At 54.4% G+C, this 18768-nt stretch overlaps 1 protein-coding gene across 1 annotated transcript in view; it reads right to left on the minus strand.

Annotated features, from left to right (window-relative positions):
- Positions 1-17615, minus strand: part of SEMA3B (semaphorin 3B) — a 111202-nt gene extending 93587 nt beyond the window's left edge. Inside the window, exon 1 of the mRNA XM_065551387.1 lies at positions 17547-17615. Within this exon, the coding sequence (XP_065407459.1) occupies positions 17547-17600 (54 nt within the window). The 5' untranslated portion in view covers positions 17601-17615. The remainder of the gene's footprint in view (positions 1-17546) is intronic.
- Positions 17616-18768: the final 1153 nt, after the last annotated feature.

Consider the following 18768-nt stretch of genomic DNA (forward strand, 5'->3'; position numbering starts at 1 on the left):
TCTCCCGGTGGGGTCAATTCAGAGTAACTCCAGGGAAGTCATGGGGTTTACTTGGGCCACACAAACGCACGAAGGGACCAGACCAATCCGATGTCTGTTGGAGCCGGCACCCCTTGGGGAAGGTGAGTAGGGGACGAGGCAGTGGCTACATGTTGGCAGGATTTAGCTGCCAGTGTGCAATGAAAGTCTCGTGTTGGCACCTCCACCCCTCCAGAGTTCTCCGGTCAAAAGCACCGATCCTGCAGTGGCTGGTTTGTAAATTACATGGGATTGGAAGGGACCTCCTGATCCCCCCAAGATCGCAGGCAGTCCCAGCCGATCATCCCATTCCTAAACTTACCAAGTACCATCTTAAAACTAGGTCAGTTGTTTGCCCCCCTCCTCGACTGAGAGGGTATTCCAGAGCCTGCCTGCCTTCGAAACCTTTGTCTGACTCACAGCTAGCCTCTACTCACAGCCAGTTTATCCCCATTTGGTCTCATGCCAATGTTGTCCTTCAGCGTCACTAGCTCTCCCTCCTCTCCCCGGGTTTAAAGTTGAAGGATCAGGGCCAAACTGCGGAAGACAGTGTGGAGGGGTGAATTTTTCACACCCTGGAGTGAAGTAGCTAGTTCGGTCTAAATTTTAAGTGTAGACCAGGTAAGTCTCTGGCCCCCACTGCTGTAATCTCCAGTAGCCTGGCAACACCTTTATGAGATAGGGCACTGCTGATATCCCCTTTGGGCAGGTGACAAACTGCAGCCCAAAAGACTTGCCCAAGGGAATCTGTGGAAGGGCAGAGACTTGAGCCCAGGGCTCCTGAGTTCTAGGCTGGCGCCCTAATCACTGAACCAGCCTTTCATTCCAAAAGCTGGAATCAACGGGCAGCATTTCCAAGCTCTCCCAGCATTGGCCGAACTCTGTTGCCATTGCAATTGCTGGGAAATCCCCCAGTGACTTCAGTGGGAGCATGGACTGGCCAATGGAAATCCCGCTCTCTAGGGGAGGCGCTAGGAGGTTTCCACGGCATTAGCCAATGCAGATACATCTCGTAGCCGCAGAAAGTTGTGATCCTGCCAAACTCGTGATAGAAAGAGATGCAATATCCTACTGGTATCCGATGGTCACATTTAAAAACCACCATATGCTTGACTTTCTTAGAGGAGATTGTGTATCTGCTAATTCTACCCCGGAGTCAAAGGAAACCCAACCCAGAGAAACAAAGGAAATAGATTCATCAGGAGCGAAGCCTTCATAGCTCCAGCCAGGCAATGCTGGAGATGCCTGTGATGCAGAGCTGTACATCGTGAGTTAAAATCCAAAGGACCCAAAACTCAGCGAGTACTTGTCTCCGTACCAAAGCTATTCTCAGATGGATCCAGGCCAGGGGGAATGTTGTGGAAACATATCTCCAGGCTCCATTGGAGGAGAAAGGTTTGGATAACCTCAAGCTTGGCAGGCTTCAGCAAGCCCCAGAATTCAGAAGCATGAAGATGTTGTGGGTAAAGCTGCCATTTCTGTTTTGTTATCACTCCTGCCGAGCGACCACCCGAGGTAGGATAAAAACGAGGCCATCCCTTTCTGGTAGGCCTTGTTTGGGTTAGATGAGCCCTCCAGTTGGAGGATCCAAGACGCACTGGCCCTGAGGGTAAGTAGTAGGATTAGGAAAATAGCGGAGGCCAATTCCTAGGAATCAAAGGAGAGCTGCAGTGATTCTCGTACTGCATTTACACACATCAACTCAGCGGGAGGTGCCGGTGCAGCGTGAGGAACGGGTTGTGAAATGGGCGTAATATCCATGGCACTAGAAAAGCGGGTGAGATCTTCATACGATCAGCACCCAGAAGCTCCCACAGGAGACACAGGCTCGATTTTCCGCCAGAGTTGAGCCACTGACAACTAACTGCAGCCCCAACCTGTGCACCCACCCACACGGGAAAAAGAGACAGTGGCCAGGGGATTCCTAAACTGCCTGTGAAATTAGTCTAGTGGTGCACATGACAGATTGAAGGTATTACTGCGCTGGCCTGGTCCCTGCCACATTCCCCCTTCATTGGCTGTTCTGCTCGGTTCACGGTACAGACTTGCAGCACGTCCTGCAAAGCCAGCTGGAGCCTGTGCTGGCAGATCAGGGGACGAGGCAGAGCCGTGGCTTCTCACCCTCATCCCTCCCTGCTTCCCTGGGGGCTCAGACGCAGTGCAGGGTGTGGTGGGCCTGGGGTGCGCTTGCTGAGGTTTGCTGGCATGGGGAGATAAACAAGGCCATGGTTTTGCACAGTACAGGCTGTGGTTTCTGCGGGCCAGGCTCCGTTTCCACTGGGAACGTGTGGAAAGTGATGTGTTGCTGGGACGCACGTGAGTTCCAGCTTCCCCCTGTTGGAAAGAAGCTTCCCCCTGCTGGAAAGGGGGGGAGGGGGCTGGGGTGACCGGGAATGACACAGTCCCAGCACTGCCCAGGAGGGGAGGGGCCGGGCCGGGAGAGCTGGTCTGGATCCCATTAGGAGAAAAGAGCGATGCCAACAAACTCAGCAGAGCAGAGAGATCCTTCTGGGGGAAGTGGTAGGAAGAGACAGGCTGCGAGCAGCATATCACTCCGCCCCTCAGAGTGCTGGCTTTAAAAGGACGAGCCTGGAAAAGCTTTTGGGGGACAGGGGGGTCCAGCTTGTTTCAGCATTAGGAACGTGGGTACTGTCTAGTCAGGCAGATGCTGGTGACTGGAGGACTAGAGAAACAAGAGGGAAAGTCAGACCATAGCAAGGGGAAGGGATATGCGGGGCACTGCGCTAAACCAAGTGCCATTTGTTAATGCCCATTTAACTGCAACGACTAGCTCACAGCTTGGATAAAGGAAGCCTGAGTTAAAGATGTGACACTCTCACCCCTTTGTTTAATGTGTTCGAAATCCCAGTAACCATAGTTCCTGGAGCTCCCCTGGCGATGGCCAGAATCATCGGGCTTCCAAATCCAGATATTGCTAAGGGATTGGTTAGCTGACAGAGTGCAGCGATAGAAGGGTCCTTTCCCCCCTCCATGCTGGCTGACAGCTGTCCGAGAGTGCCAGAGGAATTCTGGGATACACCGGGAGGGTCTCCACATCCTCGCGGGCACTGAAGGATGTCCCAATGTCTAGCTCCAAATTACCCAGAGTGCACAGAGCCTCACAGCAGCTGTGGGCACTCTGCGAGACCCACCCAGAATGCCACGTGCTTGGGGCAGTACCGCGTCGCCCTGTGTGGATATAAAGCTCTGTGCGAATCTCCGTTCAGGGCTTTGATCCGTCACTTTAGTACCATTGACAGAAACAAGAAGGGGGGAGATTTCACATGCAGATGAGGCCTAGGATAAAAGACAAGTGGAAAGAGAAACACTGTTCCGCTTTTGAAAAGAAAACCCTTTCCAGCCTGTATTTATCTATGGTAATGGAGTGACACAGGACCCACGCACCATTAAAAAACCCCTTTTGGGTCCCCTTGAAGCAGACCCCAGTCAGGAGGACCGTAGCTGTGTGTCACATTGTACAGGGACTCTTTTAAAGTCAAGGGACGTGGTATCTTTAAAGCATAATCATGGAACAGAGCAGGAGCGAGCAGATATAATAACTACCTGAAAACACTAGAGGGAGCTCGGGGGAAGGCATCTGGGGAGCATGGCGGGGCAAACAGGATGGCATGGACTGTTGCAGAGAGACACCCGCTTAATTCTGCTCCCAAGTTCCACTGGGGGCGAGGAAACGGGGCTCTGCTGGGTCTGTGTGGGAGGGAGGGATGCTGGAAGGGAAGGCACAGCCGATCCATCCTGAGAACGCCCCCCATATTTCCCAGCACAGCCCAGGGTTTAGAGAGGAGCAGAGAATTTGGAGAAGGTGCCTTTAAGAAAAGAGCTGGAATGGGCAACACAGGCGAGTAAGCGGCTAATCTGCAAATGCACACTTGCCTCCCCCACACCCCCCGGCTTACTGCCTGGGCAGCCCCCCCAGGGCGCCTCTGGGAATTAGCCGGCACAAGGCACAGCTGAACTTCCCTTCGGAATGGATTCAAGGGGCCTTTAAGCCGATCAGGAACATTTTTCCTTGGGTAGAAACGGCCACGGCAGAAATGCAGGGTGAGAAATGAGACACAACACGGGCTGCTGCCCGCAAGCTGCCCCTGCTCCTCTTCCACACATGGGGTTGGGGGCACCTGGCTGGTACATCTCCCCCAGACACACGTGCACCTGTGGCCAGATGACTCATACCTCCCGCGAAGGGAAACCACCAACAAAGTAAGAACAAATGTAAAGGCCCAGGTCATGGGCAGGATCCAAGTTGAGCTCAGAGGGGAGGGGCAAATGCAGCATTAAGTCATAGAATCATAGAAGATTAGGGTTGGAAGAGACCTCAGGAGGTCATCTAGTCCAACCCCCTGCTAAAAGCAGGACCAACACCAACTAAATCATCCCAGCCAGGCCTTAAAAACCGATAAGGATGGAGATTCCACCACATCCCTAGGTAACCCCTTCCAGTGCTTCACCACCCTCCAAGTGAAATAATGTTTCCTAATATCCAACCTAGACCGCCCCCACTGCAACTTGAGACCATTGCTTCTGTCATCTGCCACTACTGAGAACAGCAAGTTCCCTTGGCCTCTCCTAATAAGTCATGTGCTCCAGACCCCTCATCATTTTCGTTGCCCTCTGCTGGACTATCTCCAATTTGTTCACATCCTTTCTAGAGTGGGGGGCACAAAACTGGACGCAATACTCCAGATGTGGCCTCACCAGTGCCGAACAGAGGGGAAAAATCACCTTCCTCGATCTACTGTAATGCAGCCCAATATGCCGTTAACCTTCTTGGCAACAAAGGCACACTGCTGACTCATATCCAGCTTCTTGTCCACTGTAATCCCCTGGTCCTTTTCTGCAGAACTGCTGCTTAGCCAGCCTGTAGCAGTGCCTGGGATTCTTCCATCCTAAGTGCAGGACTCTACACTTGTCCTTGTTGAACCTCATCAGATTTCTTTTGTCCCAATCTTCCAATTTGTCTAGGTCACTCTGGACCCTATTCCCACCCTCCAGTGTATCTACCTCTCCCCCCAGCTTAGTGTCATCTAACAACTTGTTGAGGGTGCAATCCATCCCATCATCCAGATCATTAATAAAAATGTTGAACAAAACCGGCCCCAGGACAGACCCCTGGGACATTCTGTTTGATACCGGCTGCCAATTAGACATCGAGCGATTGATCACTACCCGTTGAGCCTGACAAACTAGCCAGCTTTCTATCCATTCATTCAATCCATACTTTTTTAACTTGCTGGCAAGAATACTGTGGGAGACCATATCAAAATCTTTGCTAAAATCAAGGTATATCACTTCCACCACTTTCCCCATATCCACAGAGCCAGTTATCTCATCATAGAAGGCAATCAAGTTGGTCAGGCATGACTTGCCCTTGGTGAATCCATGTTGACTATTCCTGATCACCTTCCTCTCCTCCAAGTGCTTCAAAATGGATTCCTTGAGAACCTGCTCCATGATTTTTCCAGGTACTGAAGTGAGGCTGTAGTTCCCCGGATTCTCCTTCTTCCATTTTTTAACGATGGGCACTATATTTGCCTTTTCCTAATCATCCTGGAACTCCCCCTATTACCATGAGTTTTCAAAGATAATGGCCAATGGCTTTGCAATCATATCAGCCAACTCCCTCAGCACCGTTGGATGCATTGTATCTGGCCCCATGGACTTGTGCATGTCCAGCTTTTCTAAATAGTCCTTAACCTGGCTTTTCACCACTGAGGGCTGCTCACCTGCTCCCCATTCTGTGCTGCCCAGTGCAGCAGTCTGGGAGCTGACCTTGTCTGTGAAGACCAAGGCAAAAAAAGCCTTGAGTAGTTCAGCTTTTTCCACATCATCTGTTACCTTCATGGCCCCACTCCCTCAGGTCAGCCTGCTCCCAGTCCAATTCCAGACGTAGTACTTTGTGCTGGCTGACAGTGGCCCCCAAGGGCCATTCCAATGGCTGGGGATTGCAAGAGCCGCTTTGGCTGCCCCCTTTTTCTCCTGGATATGCCCCCTCACCAGGGAGGGGGGAGCTGAGAAGGGGTGGCACTGGAGCCTCCATGGTGTCTATAAGCCACCCAAGGGTCTGCCTCAGAGGATTGGATCCACTGGCTGCCAATGAGGAGAAGGAAGGATATTCCATGTGACTTAGATGATGGAAGCAGTGAGGTGATATGGATTGCAGGGGCTTGGATGCCTCACAAACCACCAGCAGCAGCTCCTCAGAACCCAGTTCTCCAGCAAGAGCTGGACCTGTGCCCTATGTGGGGGGACTGTTCAGATCTGGGCTGCGCGGGTCAGCCCAGGACAAGGGTCTGGGCCCCTGGGATCTGGATTGGGATTGGAACTTCTGCCAACTTGGGGGTGTTTGGATCCAGGGTTTTGCTGCAGCCCCAAGACAAGAACTCGGCACAGAACCAATGAGACATGTGGGTTCCTACCATCCTGCCCAGCCCCTCAATCTGCCAGCCCCCTTACCTCCCGGAGCACCATAGGAGTTTAATGGAAGCTGCCTCTCCCTGCTATGCTCTCTTCAGCCTCCATGATTTCTGAGGACCCATTGAAGGCTGATGCCACACAGGGCTGGGAGCACTCGGGCACCGAGAGCAGCTGGCAAAAGTTCTCAGAGCGTGACTGAAAGGCCTGTCAATCTGCGACAGGGACAGCTGATGGGGGCAGGGGCTGGGTGGTTAACCCTTTCGCTACTGCCAGCATAACCAGCCAAGGAACGAGACAGGGCTCAGGGTCTCCCAAGAGCATGGCCCAAACCCTTCATTGTGTGCCCAAGGCCTGGACCCCCGCATTGCAATAAAACATCCTCACTCAGAACCAAGGTATCAGTGTGCGTCCTGCGGAGCTGATCTCCCTTGCAGGGCTAGCTGCCACCTGCAAAGGAGCCAGTCTGAGGTAGCTGCTGGACTCCAGGAAGCAGAGCAGGGGGCCTGGGCCGGCAACACAGAGCAGGAGTGAGTTATTAACATGCATGTTGGACACACACAGATAAAGGGGTGTCGGACAGGCGTGAGAGGGGCAGCTTGATGGCAGAACTAGGAGAGTTTGGGGACCTGGTCCCCTTCATGGCCTGTGTGCTCCAGCTGAAGTCCAACAGCCTGAGGAGCTGTCAGTTCGCAGAGCGCTTTAACCTCCCCACCGTTGTTTGCCAGCGGTGTATGTCATACTCGGTGGAACAGCCTGCCTCAGATAGTAGGTGCTGATTAAAAGACACAGCTGCAGACCCAAACAAACCAGTTTCCACACAGCTTGAGCCCCCGTTTGGTCTCTTGTGTTTACCAGGGACTGCATCCTGCCTGGAACGTTACACAGCCCACAGAGACACCTAGTGGCTGGATAACATATTGCAAGCAAACATGCCATTACAACTCTAGGAACACTCTGTAAGGTTCTTAATGCTTATTACTGTTCATATTATAGTAGCATCGAGCCCCCGCTCTCCTAATCACAGTGCAGGGCCTATTGTGCTAGGCGCTGTGCAGACACAGTAGGAAGTGCTATGCTCTGTCACATGTGCTTTACAGCCATACTGTCCACACACACACACCTCCCACCTGGGGTACAAGTATACAAGGACTTCTGGGACAAGCCGCCTGCCTTGGCAGGGGAGGAGGAGAAAGATGATGTGACAAACACCTTTATTCACCATAAAAATCAAACAGAAGTCGCATTAAAAAGCATTGTAAACATGAGAAACTCTTGTACATTACAATAAACACACTGAAAGGACTCAATGCAGAGAACCCCCCCCCCCCCCCCGGGGAACATTGCACCCCGAGCGCCCCAGACATTATTAAAACACCCTGTCAACCAAAACGGGCCCACATGACAAGTCTGTTTGTAACAGGTCACCAAGGCCCAGAGCGGAGGGAGAGCTTGGATTGTGACAGCTCAAATAAGGCAAAACCCCACTAGCTTTGAGGGTGAAACTCCCCGGGAAGCATATTCAACCTCATAGCCCAAATGAACAGCTGAGGAGAGGGACAGAAAGGAGGGTTACCAGCAGCTGGCTTGGTTGGCCACCTCCGCTGGTGCTGCAGAACCTACCCCCAGAATCGAGGCAGAGTTATCCAGACTTGGGCTAAGCTCTTGACATGTGGAATGGAGCCAGCCATCAATCTGAGCTGGCCAGAGCACAGCTAAGAGCTAGGAGAGGGAAAGAAGAAATCCCACCTGAACTGACAGACTAGGATCTGCAGAGACATGCGTTCCTGGCGGGTCTACATATCAATGAGGCTAAATCAGCAATGGATCAATTTAAAGACCCTCAGCTGAGCTTGGTCTTGCAGGTGAAGATCAGCAAAAGGAAGCCAAAGGCACTCCGAGAGGCTGTGGAATTAGCTGTGGAACATGAATCTTTCTTTGCAGCAGTGCATCAGAAGAGGAAGCACCGCTGGGGAGGAAGATGGATGCTGATACCATGAGCCCTGCACGTACAGCTATGTGTCTGGTACGTATGCTGGCAAGGGGGGTTCTAGACAGTTTGTGACTTTTTTAAAAGATTAGAAAAAGTGAGACATTTGGTCGTTAAATAAGGGAAACTGGCAAAAAGGAAGGGAAGTTGTTCCATTAAAAGTTGGCCACAACAGTTATCAGACCAGACATGTTAACAATGCAAGGGAATAGGGAATTTAAAACAGAACCACCTGATTGTTCTTAAATGGAGCCTGTGACCAGATAAGACAAGGACACCTGTCCACAAGACTGCAAGTTTGACCCCTGGAGTCTGAGCGAGAAGTCTGGATTGCTGAGCTAGTGGCTGAGCAAATAATCGGTTTGGATTCCGTTTTGGCTAATAACTGTGCAATCAACGCCAGGGCAGGTGTCTTACTGCTTCAGCCAGCGGCGATTCCCTTTACAGACGCGGCCCAGGTGAGACAAATAGTTTGTAGCCAATTGGTTGGTGCTGAGAAAGCTGTCCTACCTGCCGCGGCAAAAACCATAGCAGCTACATGCTGTGGTAGCTTTCCAAGACGGAGAGTGGTTGAGACCCAAGGTTTGGGTGGAGTTTTAGCTGCTAAAGTTCTTGTGAGCCTGAAGCTGGAATGGATCCCTGTTCATTTGCTGAATGTTTCTGACAAGCAGCAAATAAAAAGGGAACCACAAAACCACAATGTAAACTAGTGAGTCTACTAAGTGCCTGGATAGAGGAAATCTCCCAGGGGAAAGCTCCCAGGGTTTCCACTGCACCTGTTCTAGTGCAGTGCAACACCTGGAAATGAGAACAGCCTAAGGTTAGGAATCGGGTGCTGTTCTCCTGATCCAACAAAGAGATAGTGTGTACTGCACTGATACTGGGGAAAACTGCCCCTTTAAACAGCCACTGCAGCAAGCTGCTGAGGCCAGGTATCCAGCAGGTATAATCGAGCTTCCACCAGTCTTTGGGCCCCACCTGTAGTGGCAAAAGACAAAAGATGGCTGCTCCAGATCCTGTGTAGACAACAACATGAAATCACTTTAAAGGAGTCTTGTCCATTACCACAAATAGATGGTACCATGGCTGCTGCAGCGGGTTCAATCTGGATCTTAAAAGTGGGTATTGGCAAGTGGAAGTTGGTCCTAAATGCTTCCTTCACAGCAGGGCAAGGCCGGTGGCAATTCAAAGTGATGGCTTCTGGCTCTTGCAATGCACCAGCCACGTTTGAGAGGCTAATGGAGACGGCATTACGTAGCACGCCCCTCTCAGTCTTCTGTTACACCTAGCGGATATCCTGGTGTGTGTTAAAACCTTTGAGCAGGAACGGCTACATTTACACATGGCCTGGGGTAAGCGTGAAGCCTCCCGTCTGAACCGAACCCAAAGAGGTGATTTACCTTGCTCAGTCCAATTCATGAGCAGGGAGTTTCCACTGAGAAAAAGACAATTGAGGCTGTGCAGAACTGGTCGACTCCCCGGACACTCACCGACGCGCAGAGCTTTGTAGAAGGGTTACAGAAGGGTCATTTGTGGGTTTGCCAATATCGCAAACCCTCTGCAAGGCTGGGTGAGGCAGGGAAGCCAGCGCAGCGTCAGCCGAGTGGGATGGAGCATTTTCAGCATTGAAAAGAGGGTCTTGTGAAACCCCAAACCCTGTTCCTACTGGGCCCAGCTGCTGGTGCTCAGGGTGCGGGGGCAGCATTGACACAAGGGACTGAAGAGGGTGGTGGCTTGTTACAGCAAATGTCTAAGTTCTCTGCAGAGGAATTATTGCCCCACCCAAAGGAACTCCTAGCAGTGGTTAAATCCCCATGCTGTGTATGGGAGAAAATTCACAGCCAGGCCAGAGCAGGCATCCACGCCCTTCAGAAACCCCAAGGGGCAGCTTGCCAGGTGGCTGGAGAAAGGACAGTGCTATGATTGTGTAAGGGGACTGTTGCCCCCTTACTAACATTCAGTGGGGGTGTTTTGGTTGGCTAGCTCCCAGCACTAAAAGGGGAAGGGTCGATGGCAAATCAGGAGCCTGAGACTGACAGTCCCCAGGAACCATGGGGAGAGGCCAATGCTCCAGATGAGCCTGATTGACAGGGCGGGCAGGCTAATCAGGGAGTCAGGAGGCCAGAGGGGGTCCCGTCCTCCGTGTGAACTGGAATGGCCTGAGTCAGACTGAGTGGGGCCGAGCTAAGGAGAGAGCAGGGGCCCAAGCTGAGCTGGAGAGCAGAACCGTGCCAGATCCAGAGCCAGAGACGCAGCCCGGGGAGAGCAGATCCTGTGCTGGGAGCAGAGGTGCAGCCACAGAGCCAGAGACGCAGCCCAGGGAGAGCAGAGCCTGTGCTGGGAGCAGAGCTGCAGCCACAGAGCCAGGTGTGGTGAGCAAGTGGGGCCAGCCAAGGGGGAACCTGGGCAAAGGGCCCAGCACAGAAAGACACCCCCAGACAAGGGCCCTTGCAGGCCAGACCGGGAGGGGGACCTTAACCCTACGGGGGGCTGACGCTGGGAAGAAGGGTCCCACCACTCAAAGCCCGGAGGTGTGTGGCCACCACCATTGCAAGTGTCCAACCCACAGCGTCTCTGCAGCACGGCCAGGGCCTGAGAAGGAGGCCTGGGACCTACAAGAAGCAGACTGTGACCTGCCCTGACATTCCAGAGACATTGTTTGTGATGTTCCCTGCCACAGAGCGGGGTGATGTGTTTTCCTTTAACCTTTCCCATTTTTCCTTGTTCTTTTCTTTAGATTAATTGTTAATTAAACAACTTGTATTTGCTTTAAATTGTATGGAATAATCAGTGGGTCAGGGAGGTGCCCAGTGCAAAGAGAGAGTACCCCGGAGTGGGGACACCCTAGCCCCTGTCCTAGGTGACCACAGCAGGGTTGGGAGTCGAGCCCCCCAGGAATCCTGGGCCCAGCCTTGTTGGGGTTACGAGGACTCAGCCAGACAGGAGAGTGGAAGGGGAGCCCTCAAGGGCAGGGAGGCCTCTGGGTAAAGGAAGTGGGAGCGGGGACTCAGATCCTTTCGCTAGCCCACCTCACCGGGGTAGTGCAGAAGTCAGGAAATTTCCCCACAATAGCGGGACCATTCCCCCGCTTACAATTGCACAACCACACGCATAGAGCTGCTGATGCCTTTTCCAGATGGCCTCTTTGGGGGCCAATTGCAATCGCTGCCCGAAGCAGGAGAGTAAGGAATTGGGTACTCAAGGGAATGAGTGGGCCTAGTGGTGGCTGCTCCCCAAACCTGAGAGAGCAGCTGAGGCTGGGAGAGTTATGACAGTGAATAAAATGGGCAAGGCCTGCCCTGGAGGGTAGATTTCACAGCTGTAGTAGCCATTTCACAGGGGCTCTCTGAAAGAAGGCTGGTCAGGAGCTGAGGTAGGTGGGTGGAGGGGCTGCGCTGGGTACTGTTTGATGGAGGCATGTGTCTGTGAGCAGAAACACCCAGGGAACAGGCAGAGAGGATTAGCCAAAAAGCCAAGCATAAAGCAAGAGAAAGACTGGAAACATGGCCTAAAAGGAAGGTGATGAGATGCAGCTTTTTGGGTAGAGTGCTGCCTAGAAAGAGGCTTAGAATTGTGAGCAAAGAACCTGCCTCCTGCTATTTGATTCCTGCAGTGCTTGGGGGAACAGGACTTTGTCCACTCTCTGTCAGTTAACAGGATTGCATCGAAAAAACACCTGACTCAGTTGTCAATTTCTCCTCCTAATAGAAACAACCAGCAAAGCCCCAAATATGGGCTAACCGCTTGGGACAAAGGTGGCAACGGTGTCCTCCAGGGGCCTGCACACCTCCACCCTCAGCCACAGCCGCAGCCCAGGAGTCTCCAAAGTCAAGGCGTTTTTTATAACAATCCCAGGCCAATCCGCCTCACTAGCAGGCTTCACAGCCCCATCTCCAGCATCTACCTATGCTCACTCCAGGAGGAGAAGGTCCTCATCTCTGGGACTTGTGGGGTTGGCTGCTGAATAACAGCAGCCCATTGAGGGCAAAGGGGGGTGTGCCAATCTCAGAGGTACAGGTACAGACTCTGTCTGCTGCTGCCCCCACGATGTCCCCGCCCCTCTATTCTGGGGCCTGAATTCTCACCAGGGTCCCCAGTTTCAGCAGAGTGTGGGAAAGATCCCAGGTGACCCAGCTCCCCGTCCCAGGAACATTTCATACTCTCTGCTGTGGCGAACACTATGATCCCTCCCCTCGAATGGTGCCAGCATCCAAGGCTGCTCAGGGCTCTGTAAAGCCACATCAAACAGGATCCCCACTGCCCATAGCAGGAGAGAGTAGGCACCAGCTGGGCTTCTGCACTGTCGTGGAAGGGAGGCCTTGGAATGAACGATGTTCGAGGCAAGAACAAAGAAGGGGACAAGTGGAATAAAAAATTCCTCGACCCAGAGTCCCTCCTGGACCACCTGATTCCCAAGGTACCTCTACACAGCAATTAAACACCTGAGTCCGGCCTGTGTCAGCTGACTAAGGCTTGCAGGGCTTGGGCTACAGGCTTAAAAACTGTGTTGTAAATATTCAGGCTTCTCTGGGACCCTGCGATGGTGGGGAGGGGACCCAGAGCCCCGGCTCCAGCTTGAATACTGTGTAGACATTCCTCCAAGCTACTCCCGGGCCAGGAAAATCACAGTGGATTTGCTCATTTGAGAGGCAGATTTTGTATCGACCGGAGCCAATAACTTCAACTACGCCCCTTGCAGTGGGCACACACCAAGCCCCTGTCTGTGGGGCAAAGTGCTCACTCCATCGGAAGGGCCCCCCATGGGGAGCCCCTCGCCCCCAGGGAAAACAAGGGGGAGGGATGATGACACCCCTGAAACAAATGAACCAGTAACACAGCAGAACAAACACATATTAAAAGGGGGAGCTGGAGAGACAGCCAGTGCCCCCTGTACATCCTTCCCAGGGCAGAGCCTCCCACAATCTCCAGAAAGGGGGGACATGTGGGGGTAGGGTGACCAGACAGCAACTGTGAAAAATCGGGATGGGGGTGGGGGGTAATAGAAGCCTATATAAGAAAAAGCCTCAAATATCGGGACTGTCCCTATAAAATCGGGACATCTGGTCACCTTTGTGGGGGGAGGAGGGGGGAGACTCCTATATCCAGACTCTGCTGCTTCTCTCTCTATCTCTCTCTCCAGTTGGCAGTTCCGCTTTCTCCCTGCCCCGCTCTCTGATTCACAGGACCCGTCTGGATGCTGTTCCAACACATCCAGACCTTAAAAATAGCTGGGCTGTGCCCAGCATGCCCCACCCTGCCATGGGCCGGTATTTTTGGCCTGGGTGTGCCCACTGTGGAAACAGGCCAGATCCTCCTCTCTGCTCACAAGGGCTGTGGAAAGCTGCTCTCTCCCAACTGCCCTCTCCCCAGGCTGCAAACAACCAGCCAGCAAGGCCCAGTGCAAATCTCCCTGCGCTGTCAGCAGCTGCTCACCCCTCATGGGCCTGGCCCCCTGCCTGGCCCCAGCCCGGGTCTGCAGCTGATCCATCCCTCTCAACTGGACAAACTGGCTGTGTGGGTTGATGTCACCAAAATCAAACACAGCAAGTAGGGGACAAGCTCTGGGAGGATCTGCCAGGCACAGGGCACTGGGAGTGTGACAGGGGACGGGACAGCATTGTGGGAGGAGAGCCATTGGAGCCTGGCTCCATTCAGCCCCGTATCTCACTTCCTGCTGCACAGTCGGAGCAATGGCCCATCCAGCCTGGCTCTACATCCCTCTGCCGGCCGCACTGGATCAGACTAATGGTCCATCGAGACCAGGAACTTGTTTCTGGGGGTGGCCAGGATCTGACACTTCAGAGGGAAGTTAAATAAAACCCAACAGAGCCATTATGCACCTGGACACTGGTGTGTGTGTGTGTGTGTGTGTGAAGGGAGGGGAGGAAGTGGGGATTCCTTCCTGAATGAGCATCTGGCACCCTGAAGCATGAGGTTCCAGACACAGAGTTAGAAATCGGACCCGTGAGCTCACTGCAGTGCGGACGGGTGACAAAGCTCAACAGGCCTGGAGTGTTCATTTGAATACAGCATATGGCACTATTGCTACGAAGGTCCCAGTGAGACCCCACGGCCGGGTTTGCCTCATACTCCTAGAAAGGAATTCTTACTATTCCTCTTCTGAGCTCCCCCTCCTCTGCCAGTGCTCCTCACTCCCGACCCGCAGCCCCTGCTATCCTAGCCCTGGGCTCTCCCCCACCTCTGCCAGTGCCCCTCACTTCTGACCTGCAGCCCCTGCTATCCCATCCCTGGGCTTCCCTTCCTCCCACCGCTCTGCCTGTGCCCCTCAGTCCCGACCAGCAGCCCCCTACTAGCCGAGTCCTGGACTCCCCCTGCTCACAGCTCTGTGGATCTGGGGACAGCCTGCAACACAAGCCCCATTCTATTGTGCCCGGGTGAGAAAGCCGGGAAGCAGGGGAAGGGGGAGCAACATGAACATGTCTGCAGGTGTCTCTCCCCCAGCCCACCCAGCAGGCCCCAAGGAGGCTCTGACTCACCCCCTGCTGGTGGCCTTTTCAGATGCACCCACACTCCAGCACATCCTGCACTTGGCAAACCCATCGCCCTCCCCCTGGGGACCTCCGTGCCCTGAGCATTCTGGGATCCTGGGCACAAGGCTTCCCAGGAACTTTTCCATTCACCTCGGCCGTACGGAGCAAGGTCTGGGACGCAGGCTCCAAACCGGTGATGCCCGTCCCCTTGTGTCGCCTCCCAGCGAGGGGGGGCCATGCACAGCCATTCAGCCGAGCCAAGCTGCTGGGAGCCGGGAGAATTTACTGTCCGCCTGTGTTAGAAGAACAAAGCTGAGCAGGGAGGGTTTTGTGTGTCTGTGTGTGGGGGGCTCCCTTTCTCCCTTCAATTCCTTGTTTGACAAACAACTGTCTGGGGGAACAAAGGGCGGCTGGGATGTGCTGGGACGTGGGCTGGGAAGGCGAGATGGTGCCACTTCTTCGGCGCGGACTTTCAGGCTTTATTCACAGCTCTGCAGCCTCGTCTGGGTGGGCACTGATGCGGCTGCATGAGGCTTTCAGCCGCTCTGATTTATGCTGAGCGGGGTCAGAGCAGTGCTGGGCCGGAAGACCACCTAGAAAAACCCCACGGGCTGCAGCGCTGATAGGGCAGGAGTGAGTGAATGGCCTAGCAGTGAGGAGGCCGTGTTTCAGAGGAGACTTCAAACAATTGTACGGGCTACTCATGGTCTAATGCGATGCAGTGTGGCTAGCACAAACTTGGATGTATTGGACCGTTGCTCCAAGGGAAACCCTGGAACATCTTGGCAGGGTGGGGGTGACAAATCCCTGAGTCCTGGCCAAATTCCAACACAGCCTGTTGAATTCTGTCTCCCTAAGTCCGCGTCCCCCCCCACCCTCCCCCACCCCCCCCCCCACCCTCGGCAATTTCAATTTAATCCAGACATCTTCACTCTCTGTCCTAACCTCTCGTGTGGTGTTGCTGTGTGCTGTTAAACAGCAGCCACGTTCCAGCCCAGAGTTGGCTGCATTGTGGCAGGGAAGCGGTTCCTGTCCATAAAGCTGGTTGCGGGGAAGCTAGTGAAACATACGTAAGAGATTCTTATTCTTCTGTCCCTCTCCACAGAGTCTCAGGGGCAGCCAGTCACATTTAATGACTAAGCCAGACGGGAACACCTGTTCCCAGCTCTCTGTACTAGAACTAATGGTGCGGAACCTCCATTTGTTCATTGTGCAATAGGGCCATTAAGTTATTTGCAAGTGGCTCATGAGCACTCTCCCCCTCCTGCCCTGCTCTCCCTCTCTTGCCCCCCATCTCCTCCCAACCAGATCACTCCAGCTGCCTGGAATACCATCCCACGATGCTTTCACAGCCCAGCAGCGGCTGGGAAAAGCCCCGGCAGCCCACAAGAGTGTATAATGCAGCTATTGATCTGCAGCAGGCCCAGTGGAGTCCAGAGCATAGACACAATGGGGCCTTGTCTGGTGATGGATCTCCCAGCACTGCTTGAGGGCCCAGGGACCCGTGGAGGGTTTCTTTCTTCTTTCTTACAGCTCAGATCCATCTCGGTGCCAGGGAAAAATCCCAGGCACAGGGCAAAGCAAGGGATGGGGACGGCCAGGCGGTAAATGCAGACAGAGGGGCACTCCCATATTCAGGAGCAGCTCAGCAAGTCAGCTGGTGTGGGAAGGGGCTTTCCAGCTTCAGCTCTGACAGAGAGCACAAAATACTCCCAGCGTGCGAGAATATCTATCCTGGCCTCCCCTGGCAGCAGGAGGCGCTGCAGGGTGGGTGCAGGGGCGCTGGCTGTGGGGGAGATTTCCTGCCTTGCAGGGCCCAGCAAATACTACACGCATAGTCAGTAGTTCAGTGAATAGCAGGCCCCCAGTGCTCAAAACCAGAGAAACCCCATCTGTCCCCCTGCAGCGTGATAGCCTGCTCAGAACTGCGCAGTGGGGCGGAGGAGTGGCTGTAGCCCAGCCCTTCCCCGCTGCTGCAGTGCACAGGGTCAGCCAGCCAGCACCCCCTGCTGGGAGAGGCGGGGGGTGGTCTCACCACAAGCCTGGATGGTGCTCCGAGGGGCTCTTCCCACGGGCGTGGGGAAGGTGGTACCCAGTCACAGCCTCCCACAGGGGCAATGCCCATAGCACCTTATAGCATGGTCTGGCAGAACAGAGAGCTCCTGCGGCCATGGGCTTCGCCAGGGCAACGTGACCTGCTGCAATGAGTAAACCCTGACTCCGCTGCCACCACGCTCTCGAGTGCCGCAGTGACCAAGTCTTCCCTCCTGCAGCCTGCCCAGGGCACAAGGGCCTGCCCTCCCTGCCCTCCTATGCAGCGGGCACCTTGCTCAGAACAAGGTGCTAGCTGGAGCCATCCCAGCAGGTAGGGTCTGATGCTGCCCTACAGCTCTGGATCCTGCTGGGTACCAGGAACAGAGACAAGCAATGAGATCGGTCCCCTAACATCACCGGCTCTATGTTGCTCTGCCCTCCCTGGTGGGGGTTGGGTCCCAGGCTGGGACAGGTCAGGTGGGTGTTTTGAGGTGGCACAGAGGCCCCCCCACATCTCAAACCAGTGAGCACGGATCTCCCATTTCTCTAGCACGCGCCAGCCCTGCGGGCATCGCACTTACCTTCCTGGCAGTGATGGGCTGGCTCTGCTTCCAAGCTCCCCTGTCCCTGGGCATCAGGCTGGCAGAGACTCCTGCCCCTCCCTGGCCTGTCAGCCTGCGGGCTGAGATCATGCCACAGCCTCTTCTGACCTTTAAACTCTGAACAGTCACTTCGCCGGGTGATGGGTCCAAGTAACAGCGGCGGGGGGGTGGGGGGGTGGTGCATGGATGGCGCAGGAGGGAGGACAGCTGCTCTCTGGGGGCGCGTGATCTGGGTTGCAAAAGAGGTGAGTCAGCAGCCGAAACCTAGGCCTTTCCGTCTGATGCCAACAAAGGGTGATTGACTCGCTGGATACTGAGCCCTGTGCAACCACTGACCCAACTGGCTACCAGCTGGGCAGCTGGCCACACTGCCTGAGCTGGGTCACCCTCCTGTTCTTTGCTGGCACAAGAATGGAGGATGGGGGGTGGTCCCTGAGGTGGCTGCCTGCAGGATCACATCAATGGGGGCGCCTGAAGATAGCGGTAGTGTCTCTACGTGCGGTGTCACGGCAGCCCTCTGCCTCAGTTTCCCTGCAAGTTCCTAAAAGTAATCCAGTCACACCAAGGTCTTGGAAACAATATCCCCTCCCCCATCCTCCTGACGTCCCTCTCTGCTCAGGTGTAGGCTTCACAGCCCCCCTTCCTGGCACAGTGGCTTTAAATCCAAGCCTCCCCGGTCCATAGCTCACCCCTCAAGCTTAGGGGTTTCACAGTCATCCTCCTCCTTGTCCTTCTCCTCCTCGGGGCTACACCGCAGCGGAGACGACCACCCCCGCCCCCCGCAGCATCTCCAGTAGCTCCCTCCCGGGCCTGGCCTTGCAGCCTTCTTCTCAATCACTCCCCCAGTCACCAGTCGGGCTCTTAATCCTTCTCAGGTGAGTCTGATGACCCCAAGCCCCATCTGCTCTGGCTGCGGGGGAGCCTGCCCCACCCCCTCTGCCAGGCCCTGGCCCCAGGCCCTTAAAGGTTACTCTGGGCTTGACAGTTCCCCAGGCCCACTTCCTCTCTCCCAGTGATGGCTTCAGTTATTTCTTTGGGATTCATCCACTTTCTATGGACACATGAAGCGGGGGAATCAGCCCCTCAATCTACCTCCTCTGGCCTTAAAGGGCTCAGACAGTCCAATCTGCCTTTCCATGTAGTCCAACACAGCTTCTCCTTGCCCATTCAACCCCTCATGACTCTGCTTCTCCAGGGGCCC

Source organism: Chrysemys picta, chromosome 7, assembly GCF_011386835.1.
Source record: "Chrysemys picta bellii isolate R12L10 chromosome 7, ASM1138683v2, whole genome shotgun sequence".
Classification (NCBI taxonomy): domain Eukaryota; kingdom Metazoa; phylum Chordata; order Testudines; family Emydidae; genus Chrysemys; species Chrysemys picta.